The sequence below is a fragment of the Chiloscyllium plagiosum genome, chromosome 16 (genome assembly GCF_004010195.1).
Source record: "Chiloscyllium plagiosum isolate BGI_BamShark_2017 chromosome 16, ASM401019v2, whole genome shotgun sequence".
NCBI lineage: Eukaryota > Metazoa > Chordata > Chondrichthyes > Orectolobiformes > Hemiscylliidae > Chiloscyllium > Chiloscyllium plagiosum.
In genome coordinates, this window is record NC_057725.1 from 5,373,419 (window position 1) to 5,386,371 (window position 12,953).

At 43.0% G+C, this 12,953-nt stretch overlaps 1 protein-coding gene across 12 annotated transcripts in view; it reads left to right on the forward strand.

The window, feature by feature from the left end:
• The window catches only part of nav2a (neuron navigator 2a), a 1,099,168-nt gene that overhangs the window by 1,060,824 nt on the left and 25,391 nt on the right, over positions 1–12,953 (forward strand). For all 12 annotated transcript variants that reach the window (XM_043705381.1, XM_043705372.1, XM_043705374.1 and 9 more), the window contains 5 exons: positions 2,414–2,567; positions 6,698–6,857; positions 7,569–7,666; positions 10,969–11,064; positions 11,973–12,141. In XM_043705381.1, coding sequence (XP_043561316.1) covers positions 2,414–2,567; positions 6,698–6,857; positions 7,569–7,666; positions 10,969–11,064; positions 11,973–12,141 — 677 coding nt within the window. The remainder of the gene's footprint in view (positions 1–2,413; positions 2,568–6,697; positions 6,858–7,568; positions 7,667–10,968; positions 11,065–11,972; positions 12,142–12,953) is intronic.

A 12,953-nucleotide genomic window follows, 5' to 3' on the forward strand; every position in this document is an offset into this window, starting at 1 on the left:
AGTGGTACAACATTAGCCATCCTCCAATCCACAGGAATTGATCCCGAATCTATCGAACTCTGGAAAATAATCACCAACGCATCCACGATTTCTCGAGCCACCTCCTTCAGTACCCTGGGATGTAGACCATCAGGCCCCGGGGACTTTTCAACTTTCAGACCTAACAGTCTCTCCAACACCACTTCCTGGCAAATATAAATTCCCTTAAGTTCAGGTCCTTCAGCCACTGTTACCTCAGGGAGATTACTTGTGTCTTCCCCAGTGAACACCAATCTGAAGTACCAATTCAATTCTTCTGCCACTTCTTTGTTCCCTGTAATATATTCCCCTGTTTGTTTCTGTCTTCAAGGGCCCAATTTTAGTCTTAACCATTTTTTTGCCTTTCACACACCTAAAAAAGCTTTTAGTATCCTCCTTTATATTTTTGGCCAGTTTACCTTCGTACCTCATTTTTTCTCTGCGTATTTCCTTCTTAGTAATCCTCTGTTGTTCTTTAAAAGCTTCCCAGTCCTCCGTTTTCCCACTTATCTTTGCTATGTTATACTTTTTCTCTTTTAACTTTATGTGTTTCTTAACTTCCCTCATCAGCCACGGCCACCCATGCCTCCTCCTGGGATCTTTCTTCCTTTTTGGAATGAACTGATCCTGCATCTTCTGCATTATACACAGAAATATCTGCCATTGCTCCTCTGCTGTCATCCCTGCTAAGGTATTGCACCATTGAACTTTGACCAGCTCCTCCCTCATAGCTCCATAGTTCCCTTTATTCAAAAGAAACATTGTCACTTCCGATTGTACCCTCTCCCTCTCAAATTGCAGATTGAAGTTTATTGTATTATGGTCACTACTTCCCAATGGCTCCTTCACTTCGAGGTCCCTGATCAATTCTGGTTTGTTGCACAATATCAGATCCAGAATTGCCTTCTCCCTGGTAAGCTCCAGCACCAGCTGTTCTAAGAATCCATCTCGGAGGCACTCCACAAAGTCTATTTTATGATCTTTCTAAAAGAAAACTAAGGACAGCATAACATTGTTAAAGGAGCAGCTTCATCACATGGGTCAGACATGTAGTCCTGATGGAGGAGAATGCAGCAGTGGTGTACCAATAGTTGAGGTCCCATAGGGTATAGGTTATATGCTTAACCCATAAGGTGCATGCTCCACATACCAGTCAAGCAACAACCTGATGAATCAATCTCACCAAATCATACCCCACAGCCTGACTCATCCTTGACCAGCATTGGCTACAACTTGTCTTATCAGAGAAGACTGTGTAAAATCAAGGGACTCCAGCAAGATTGAAATCAGGGGGTATCAGGGAGGTGGGGAGGAAAGTGGCATAGTAATTTCACAGGACCGGTAATCCAGAGGTCCAGGCTAGTAGGAATTTAAATTCAATTAATAACATTCCGAATTGACAGCGAGAGACCATGAAAATATCATCGATTGTCATTAAAAAAAGTCCCAACTGGTTTCCTGCTGACGTTTTGGAACTAAATCTACCTACTCTGTGAAATGCCTGAAAAATCACTCAGCTAAAGAACATTAAAATGTTGGCCTTGCTTGTGACAGCCCCATCTATCAGGCAAAAGCCGAAACGTTGATTTTACTGCCCCTTGGATGCTGCCTGAACTGCTGTGCTTTTCCAGCACCACTCTAATCTTGACCTATATGAGTCACAGAGAGCACTGAGGGCAGTCCCTCTTTCAATCCTCATTTTTGACAATGGCACTCTACTTTGCAAACTGCCTAATGGAACAAATGCCCTGATTAAGGAATGATAACTTATCATTTTATATTGGTTTCATGTTAAATGTTTAGGTGGAACATGTATCATGGGCTGGATTTTACAGGTTGAGGTGAGCTAGTAAAATAGGACACTTTGTCATTGGCAAACATTTGCTAAACAATCCGGAGAGTATCAGTACACAGCGCCCTGTTTCTTACAGATAGCAAGAATGTGTCACACTCTGCCCCAGTTTCAAATCAGCAAAATAGGTGACAGTATTCTCTGGTTCTTTTCTCAGGACAATGCCAAGACAATCAGAGTCCACTTGCCTGCTTTAAATTTAAACAAGCTTATTATCTAACTGGTACATTCTCCATGGCAACACTTTCACCAATCTAATTACATGGCCACTATGCCACCATCTCCACCTATTTATCTTGGGGTGCAGAAAGCCCATGGTGTCAGCCTCTGGTGCATTTTAGTTTTCCAATCACAAACATTATACTAACTTTTAAGAACATACCTGCACATTAAATAGGTTTCAAATCAATCATTTTGTGTCAACAAGACGTTTGTTAGTCACCTTTGTTATACGGGGAGTTGTGATGGAAGGGTTACTGAGTAAATGGACTAATAATGGTGCCTGGTGGGTTTTGCCTCCCTTTCCTGTTCACTCCCAAGCAGCATCTCTGAATGTATCGATGGTGAGGCTGAGACCATTATTCAGCTGCGCGGTGAGCTGAGAGAGAAAGAGATGAAGTTGACAGACATTCGACTTGAAGCACTGAGCTCTGCTCACCAACTTGATCAACTGCGTGAGGCCATGAATAGGATGCAGGTAAGCAGATGTGTCTTCTGAACGTGCGCTTATATGTAATTTAACTTGGCTAAGGATGTATGTTTTAAATAGCTCTTGCTCTCCCAAGTGACTAACTGCTTTTGATGGTTGGAATCATTCCAGCTGTCTCCTCTAACCGTATCCAGGGACTCTGGATCAAAACACTCCTTAGCCAAAAATGCAGACAGTTGTGGCACGCAAAGCGGGAGGGTGTGGGTTACCTCTCTGTGATGATTTGCATTAGTTCCTGAAGCTGTTCTGGGTGACTCCAGGCCGAGGTTAGCACAGGGGAAGAAGGTATGTTCAACAAGCAGGATAACACAGATCACTCTTCGATTAGATTCCCTACTTGTGGAAACAGGCCCTTCGGCTCAACAAGTCCACACCGACCCTCCAAAGAGTAACCCACCTTGACCCATTTCCCTCTGACTGATGCACCTAACACTATGGGCAATTTAACACGGCCAAATCACCTAACTTGCACATCTTTGAACTGTGGGAAGAAACCAGAACAATTACTTACTGATTCAAACACTGTGAGGGAAAGCAGAATGTGAATATTGAACATTCACCTGTGACATGTACCAGATGACATCTGTTTTAATCCTGTATATACAAGATTTAATCATTTAAAGTGATGTGTTATAAGCTTGTGGATTCAGCAATTGTAATAATGCAGAGGAATTCATTTTTTCTCCTAAAGCTCCTGCCCCCTATAGGTATCTGACTGTGGGCTATTTGACACAGGAAGTATCACAGCAGAGCTCGCTCCTGTCCTGTCCTGTCCTGTTACACACTCTCTCCCAACAGCTAAGCAGGAGGACGGCATCTTTATCCTTCTCTCATCCACTTAAGCCGTGTTGCATCTCCCTGACTTCCCTGGCTCAAGGCCTGGGTTTGAAGAACAGGCTCACAGTGCCAAGTGGTCTCCTCCTGCTCCCAGTTTCTGTGTTGATGTTGCTCAGATGAGTGCAAACTGGGTTTGAGTATGCAAATTACAGTTCAGAGTGCCTGGGTAACACAGCATCCAGCTCATTTGCCTCCATCATGAGATCAGTGCATGTAAGGTGTGACACACAACCCATTATTGCTCATCCAGAAAGACCTACAATCAGCCCTGTCACTGCAGCTCTGTAATTCTTAAGTGGTTCCATAGATTTTACCTCCACAGCTCCTTCTAAGATTCCATTTGATCTCTTTTAGGTGTGAAATTACATGATAACACATTGAGTCTTGGTCCCTTCGTCCTGTCATGGTTCACTTAGACCTGGTGGTCCTCCCGTAAGGTTCTGTCTCAGTCCTCTCCATTCAAGGCTGCAAAGCCAAACTTACATGTTTTCTCAAAAACTGAGCCAGTTGCATTGCTCCAGTACATTGAAGTAGACTCTGCAAGAAATGTATTTGTATTTGGAGGCCAAGTGCTGTACAACCAATGAAGTAACTTTTGAGGTTTAATACTGGGCGGGGGGGGGGGGGGAGGGGGGGAGTGTGAGTGGTTTGTAGTCGTGGACATGAGGTGAGGAGAACACTTCAATAAAACAAAAAAAAATCTTCAGATGCTGGAAGTCTGAAACAAAAACAGAAATTGCTGAAGAAACTCAGAAGGTCTGGCAGCATTTGTGCAGAGAGAAACCGAGTTGAGGTTTTGAGTCCAGGGACCCTTCTTCAGAATCTTCCAAATGGGAGGTTTTAACCCATTGAGTCCATTGTGACTCTTCTTCAGAACAAACTTCAGAGGACAATACCTTTACTGGTTTTCAAATGTGGACCTCTTAATACCCACCTGGAAGGAGCATCTGTAAAACTCCACGTAGAGCAACCAGCTCAACACTGCAGTATCAGCTTGGTCCAAGTGGACTATTTCTATTACATCTCTGTCCAGTGATTAGAACTTAACTAAGTTCTTGTGGGAGGCATCAACTTTTAGACTCTAATGTCTTTAGAATCATTTCAACAACAAAGTTGCCTGGACGATAATGCTGAGGTGAGCGTTAGGCCCCTTTGCTTTGTTGCGATCCACAGTTAAGTTGCTCCTCTTGTGGTTATCTTTTAAAAGGTGCCTAGATGTTGGGAAAAGGAAATCAGTCCTTATTGTTGAGTATATTTCACATATGGTGTTTGTTCCAGAGAGGCAAAAGCAACTTTCTGTTGACTGGCCAACCTATCCATGCATAGATCGAGTTCCCAAGGTGGTGTTATTATAAGCAGGTCATCGGCGAACTGTGTGTGTGAAATAATTTGGCCAGAGGATACTCGGGAAGCCCAGTATTCAGCAGAGGCCATATTTGGCCAGATGTTGCTGCAGCTGTTCTTTGGTGGGTGGAGTGTGACAGATATTGAGATTTGTTCTTCAGCCAAGAGGAACACAAAACAACAGGCTGTCTGTTGTGGCCGGATATGCTTGCATTGCAATTATTTACCCGAGCTAGCAAACAAACAAATAAAAGGGACGCTGCAGTGATCAATTAGTCTTGGAGCAAACAAGACTGATTTGGACTTTTCCATCAGTTTATTGATGATTGACCGAGAGGATATTTGGTTAACATTCCAGAACACCATCTCCCAGCAATGGGAAAAGCAGGATAAGTTCCTTGTGACCAAATCTATCTGCCAAATTAAACAAAGAATTGTGGATGCTTGAAATTAGATTACAGGATTAGATTACATTATATTACATTACAGTGTGGAAACAGGCCCTTCGGCCCAACAAGTCCACACCGACCCGCTGAAGCGCAACCCACCCATACCCCTACATTTACCCCTTACCTAACACTACGGGCAATTTAACATGGCCAATTCACCTGACCTGCACATCTTTGTGACTGTGGGAGGAAACCAGAGCACCCGGAGGAAACCCACGCAGACACGGGGAGAACGTGCAAACTCCACACAGACAGTCGCCTGAGGGTGGAATTGAACCCAGGTCTCCAGCGCTGTGAGGCAGCAGTGCTAACCACTGTGCCACCATGCTGCCCACAAATCTGAAACAAAAACAGAAATTGCTGAAGAAACTCAGCAGGTGTGGCAGCATCTGTGGAGAGAGAAACCGAGTTGAGGTTTTGAGTCCAGGGACCCTTCTTCAGAATCTTTCAAATGGGAGGCTTTAAACCTCCATGACAAGAATGGGCCTTTCTGAAGTGGATCAAGACAAGACAAGGCTCCTGCACAGCTAACCTTAATCACTCGGTCCTCATTACAAACCCATTTTGGACTCATAGAGGCACACAGATAATACCACACTTTCCCTGTACAGACTGAGGGACAGACTAATCACCTCAAACTCAGCTAATGAGGAGGTGACCTCTTGCTTCAGAGAACTGCACTCACTAAACAATGGAAATAAATGGTGACGTTATGTGGCATTTTAAGTCAATTTTCTTTCTAAATGGTTTTCTTTCATGGGATCATGTTGAACAGTTTCCAAATCATTGACGAATAATCATTTATTGTTTCATCCAGCAGATTAGTCTGCTAAAAGCTAATCATTGGGGAAAAAACATAGAATAAAAATCCCTACAGTGTGGAACCAAGTCATTCAGCCCATCGAGTCCACACCCCGTCTGCGAACAGCATACCCAGACCCATCCCTCTACCCTATCCCTGCATTTCCCATGGCTAACCCACCTAGCCTGCACGTCTTTGGACTGTGGGTGGAAACTATTGCTCCCAGAACTCTGAGGAAGGGTCACTGGACCCGAAATGTTAACTCTGATTTCTCTTCACAGATACTATCAGACCTGCTGAGCTTTGCTATCAATTTCTATTTTTTTCTGATTGACAGCATCCACACTTCTTTAGGTTTTTATTTTTTTTAAAACTTATTTAGCTACAGAGTGCTTTGTGATGACCGTGATCATGAAAGTCACTATATGGGTTAGATTTGACTAGCTGGCTGGTTGCTTTTGATTAGCACAGGCTCGATGGGCCAAAGAGTCTTTTTCTGCACTGTAGGCCTACATGACTCGATGCAAGACTGTTTCTTTTTAATGCATCCCCCAAAAATGCTTCGAATGTTTCGTGATATAAGTGGGAAACCAGAGTGTTTGTTTAACGCAGGGTCTTTTGCATGATTATAAAGTGTTTAATGATGGTCCGGCTTGCTTTAATGTTTAAATCTTTTTCCCTCCTAGACTGAAATTGAAAAGCTGAAGGCAGAGAATGACCGGTTGAAGTCTGAAACCCAAGGCAGCTGCAGTCGCACCCAGTCCCAGCTTTCCATCTCTTCGTCCCGTCGTCAGTCACTTGGCCTTTCCCAGCACAGCCTCAACCTGACCGAATCCACCAGTCTTGGTACGCAACTCAACAGTAGCCAAAAAGAATAAAACGTGTCATAATGGGCTAACTCTGTTTCTGCCTCATAGATGCTGCCCAATCTGCTGAGTTTCTCCAGCACATTGTTTTCATTTCAGATTGCCAGCATCCCCACAACTTTTATTTTCTGCGGAAATAGCCAATTCCTTTTCTGGCTGCAGTAGAACCCACACTGCGTACTCAACAATGGACATATTGTAGACTTCAGATTAAATATTCCGTCTAAGACCAGAAGTTTGGTTTTCAATCTTCCGATGTTGAAAATACATCGTCATGGGTTGGACAGCCAATCTGTGATGCAGACTGATACCAAGAGCATGGGTTCAATTCCCACACTGGCTGAGGTTACCATGACAGACTTGCCTCCTCAACCTCTCCCCTCACCTGAGGTGGGGTGACCCTCGGATAAAACCACCTCCTGCCATCTTTCTCTAATAAGAAAGCAACCTTGTGTCTGGTAGGACGATGTGACTTTGCGTTGTGGGGGAGTATTGCTGGTGTACCATTGTGTTTATGTGTATCACAAGCCAGTCTTCTGGCACAATTTAACATCACCGAGCAGGGGAACAATGCAGTTCCATTTGTATTAACTTCAGATCAGAATTAAGAAATATCATTGTCTGAGTCCAGCACAGTGTCAGTGCCTCCTCTTGCTGTTGCATATTTCTAATTGATGCCTTTGTTGAGCAGATATGCTACTCGAAGACAACGCAGACGGCTCAGCCCGCAAAGAAGGCAGGCATGTGAAGATAGTAGTCCGCTTGCAAGAGGAGATGAGATGGAAAGAGGTATGCTAGACCATAAGCCATTGGAGCAGATAGGCCATTTAGCCCATCGAGTCCACTCTGCCATTCAATGAGACCGTGGCAGATCTGATAATTCTCCACTTCACTTTCCTCACTTTTCCCCATAACCCTTGATTCCTTATTGATTAAAAATGTATCTCAGTTCTGAATACACTTAATGATCCAGGCTCTCCAACCCTCTTGGTTAGGTCAGTCAGCTGGATAGTTGATTTGTAATGTAAAGTAAGGCTAGCAATGTGGGTTCAATCTCCACACCAGCTGAAGTTACTGTGGAGGACTCTCCTTCTCAACCTCTCCCATCGTCTGAGGTGCTATGGGTCCAGTATGATATGGTAACTTTACCCTTTTAGTACTCAGCAGTAAAGAATGCCACAGATTCACTATCCTCTGAGAGAGGAAATTCCTCCTCATCTCTGTCTTTAAATGAATGACCTCTTACTCTGAGATTAGATTCAAGCTGGATGATTCCGCTGCTGAAAATGCCTGTGGTAATAAGTGACACTGGTTTCTGGTATTACTTGTGAGAAGTTGGCTTCCAAAAGACTTAGAAGCCAAGACAGAAATATGTGCTGGCCTCAGGACATGTTGGAGTTCATTATCACATTTAATGAGAGTTCTTCCTAATGACAGAGTTACTAGTTTGACCACTTCAGAAGGAATTAGAATCATTCGATGTGTGACCAGGCAGGATAGAGATGGAGACCTCACTTTGCTGAAGGACATTGCTGATGGGTTGAATTTTTCAAACAGTTGACTGCTTCCAAAGTCATTTATCTTTCTGATGCCTGCTCATATATTACCACATTATTTAAGTTCCAGCACAAAACATGCTACAAAGGCATTTGGACCTGTGACTGTTCAGTTAGTCTAGAATTATAACCATCATAATGCCATGCTTGAATGCTTGGTGTGTAATTCTTTGGAGATCCTCTGTATCTTTTCACGTACAGAGTTTTAAGTGTCATTTCAAGCATGTGTACTTGTTCTTTCTGTTTTCCTTTGTATACAATTTTAATCTATATTGTACAATACGAATTATATCGAGCACTGCCTCATCAGTCTACTCGCAATCATGATTGAAACAATGGAAGTGCTCATCATTAGTTACGTTAAGTGGCACTTACTGAGAAATGAGACCTGCTCATTGATGCTCAGTTTGATTTTTCCTGGACCTTCGGCTCAAATTCCATAGTAACCTCGGTCCAAACCTGGTCTCATGAGCTACATTCCTGAAATGAGACACAAGTGACATTAAGACAGCATTTGACTGAGTGTGGCATCAAGGAGCCCTAGAAAAACTGAAAGTCAGTGGGAATCAGTGAAAATCTCTGTTTGGAGTCATACCCAGCACAGAGGACAATGACAGTGGTTGTTGGAGGTCAGACTTCTCAATCTAGGATGTAGTTGTAGGAGTTGTTCAGGATCTGGAACCAACCCCCTTCATCAATGACCTTCCCTCCATCATAAGGTCAGGAAGGAGAGAGTTCACTGATGACTACAGTGTTCAATACCATTCCTCACTTGACAAATTCTGAAACAGCTGACCTGGATAGCATTCACAGAAATATAGAAAGTAGGGGTCAATCATTTCACAATTCAAGCCTGCTCCACAATTCAATATGCTCACGGCTGATCATTCAGCTAAGTCTCCTGTTCCTGCTTTCACCCCATACCCTTTGATCCCTTAAGCCCAAAGAGCTGTATCTATTCTTTCTTCAAACATTCAATATTTTTGGCCTCAACTGCTTCCTGTGACAAAGAACTCCACAGGCTCACCACTTTCTGAGTGAAGACCATTTCTCAAGGGTTCTGTCCTACATAGTATACCCTATATCTTTAGACTGTAACCCTTGGTTCTGGGGTGCCTGGTCATTGGAAACATCCTTCCTGTGCTCACCCTGTCTCGTCTTATTAGAGTTTAGTTTGAGATGGATTACATGGGTAACTAACATTTATGTCACACAAATATCAGGAAATGATCATCTCCAGCAAGAGATTCTAAACCTACCTCCCTTTGACGTTCAATGGCATTACCAATACTGAATCCCTCACTATCAACACTTTGGGGCTTACCATTGACCAGAAACTGAACTGGATGAACTATGTAAGTACTGTGGCTATAAAAGCAGGTCAGCGGCTAGGAATCCTACAGCAAGTAACTCACCTCCTGACTCCTTAAAGCCTGTCCACCAACTACAAGGGTGGAAGTCAGGAGTGTGATGGAATGCTCTCCACTTGCCTGGATGGGTGCAGCTCCAACAACACTCAGGAAGTGAACACTAAGCAAGACAAAGCTGTGGCTTTCTTGACTCCCTAGCATCACCCTCCACCCCGATTCCCTCCACCAGCAGCATATAAAGGTAGCACTGTGTACTGATTACAAAATATACTGCAGTGACTTGCCCAGCATCCTTTCAAATGAGCGACCTCTAACCCCCAGAAGAACGGGCAAGAGCACATAGGATCACGAATTGTTACGCACAGAGGAAGGCTATTCGGCCTGCTGTGCCTGCACCAGTTCTATCCCTTAGTGCCGATCTCCTGCCTTTTCCCAAACACCCAGTGCACCATTTCTGTCAAAGTAGTCATTAAATTCCCTCTCTCTTGAATGCCTCAACATCATCAGCTGCAATTTCCTGTTCAAGCCCCACAGTCTCCTGGTATCTAACTATATCGCTGTCAAAGTCCCAGACCTCCAGTATTAGCAGCATCATAGATATGCATACACTGTGTGAACTACCGCAGTTCAGGAAATTAGTCCCTGATCATGATCCTAGAGGCAACTAGGGATAGGCAACAAATTCTGGCTTTGCCAGTAATGCTGACAATCCATGAACAAAATCTTTACAAATAGCCCACAGCGTGGAACTGCCTTCATTTTCAGCCCAGTGTTTCTTAGTGAAGGCAGAGGTTAGTGGGTGCAAGAAATGGAAATGTTGGCCTGATTCTATAACGAGTATTGTGTTTGAGATCGGGATTACCTCAGGTAGATGGACAAAATAGGGAAGTATTAACTTGTCTTTCTTTCTTACAATCTTTGAGAGAAATGCATTTGATTAGAGACAGAATTCCATGATTTTACATTTAGCTAGTTCTTATCTTAATGAATAGAAAATGACCAGCAAAAAAGACACAGACCAAATTTCAATGCTATTGAGGTCATCTCCATTGAAGCTGGAGTCTGTGGTTTTTGTCTTGTCAGTTCAGTAACCATGGCAATTGGATTAATTGTACATTGAGCCATTGAATACAAGTTGACTTCTCACTTGTTTCCTTCACCACAGGAGTCTCGAATTCGTCAGTATATAGTCGGCTGCATTGGAGTTAGCGGGAAGACAAAATGGGATGTTTTGGATGGTGTCGTGCGGCGTCTGTTCAAAGTAAAGAAAGTTTCATTAATGAAAATAAGATTCAAATATTCTACCATTAGTTTGAAGGTTGAGGAATGAGAGCTTCAAATGTATTTGTTATGTTGAAGTAGCTATCATTGTTTTGAGGTGTTAAACACAGCATTGGGCAGCTCCTGAAGGCCAGTAAATGGATGCTGTGGAATCGATGTCACCAGATATTTATTATTCAGTTTAAACCATAGCAGTGCTTTGAAATGTTTGTTTATTTCACGGGTTCCACTTTTCTTTTTTGCTGTAATTCTCTTCTTCCTAATCTTAACATTCTGATTCCTTGCTGGCCATCCCCTTGCCTTCTTCGGTAAGCTGACTATTCGGCCTTGGGGCAATCACAGCAATGTTTGTTTTTGTCCTCATTGGTATTCAAACCTGCAGACCATTTTTCGGATAGTCCAGGCAGTTGCCAGTCTGGCAAAGAACCATAAAATAAAATTATATGGTTCACTGACTTTATTATTACTAACACTACAGAAAAGTTAATGTTGTTATTGTGGGAGAAGAGTGACACAGGAAATCACTGGAGTTAATCCTTAAAATCTTGTGTACAGTGGATGACATGAGCAAAAAGTATTGCCATGCTGTAAATTGAATTAATTGGACAATACTCTTTTGTTACATTTCCCTAAATACTATCAATCAGTGTCCCTGACTTAACATAGAAACTAGGAGCAGGAATAGGCCATTCGGCCCTTTGAGCCTGCTGAACCATTCATTATGATTATGGCTGATCATCCAACTCAATCCCCTGTTCCCACTTTCTCCCCTTTTCACAGTTCTTTCATTTTATCAATTCAACTGTAGTAATTAATTCCAGTTTTTGTTTTCCCAGTCTAGTTCAGAAAGCATAATATTACGGTTTCTGATGATACTATCTTTTGCAGGAATACATTATCCATGTGGATCCAGTGAGCCAGTTAGGCCTAAACTCCGACAGCGTGCTGGGCTACAGCATAGGAGACATCCAACGCACTAATAATGTGGACACACCAGAACTGTTACCCTGCGGCTATTTAGTAGGAGAAAGCAACACAGTCACAATGTCATTGAAAGGTACAACATTATTCATCGTGTAGCTTTCTGTTGACTTTTAAAAGATGAATTTTGAGAAGCAGAAGTGGAGGAAGAATGTAACCCACAGAAATTTTGTTACAAATGATTGATTCTGTACTCGGTCTTAACTTGATAAAGAACGTTGAATAACTTTATTGTTACGCATTACTGATTTCACTAACAATTGCTGGAGGTTAGTTGTCCCAGAGTCATGGATTCCTGACACCCCCTGCTGATGGTGTTGGGTACTGCTTGTCTGATCCATACACAATTGCAGCAAGAGTTTTCCACAACAACAACCCATGTTTTTCAGTTCAATAGGTAGATAGCTCAGAATGTTCTGCCAGTCTGCACTGACAAGAATAAAGCACGACCGTGTAGTGCCCAACTCAGTTCAGCTGGATGGCTGGTTTATGATGCAGAGTGAAGCCAACAGCATCGGTTCAATTCCTGCATCAGCTGAGGTTACCACGAAGGATTGTCCTTCTCTACCTTTCCCCTAAGCTGAGGCATGTCAGGTTAAACCGCCACCAGTTCTCTCTCTCTCTCTCTCTCTCTCTAATGACCAAGCAGCCCTATGAACCGGTAGGACTTTGACGATTTTAATGCACAGTGAGAATATAGCAGGTGGTTGATATTCAGTGTTAAACTTATTGACCCACCCATCTACATTTTCATCCAAGTAATATATATATATATATATAGAGAGAGAGAGAGGTCCCAGTATGGATCCCTGCAGAACACCACTAGTCATGGACCTCCAGCCTAAAAACATCCTTCCACCATTACTCTCTGCCTTTTTTGGGCAAGCC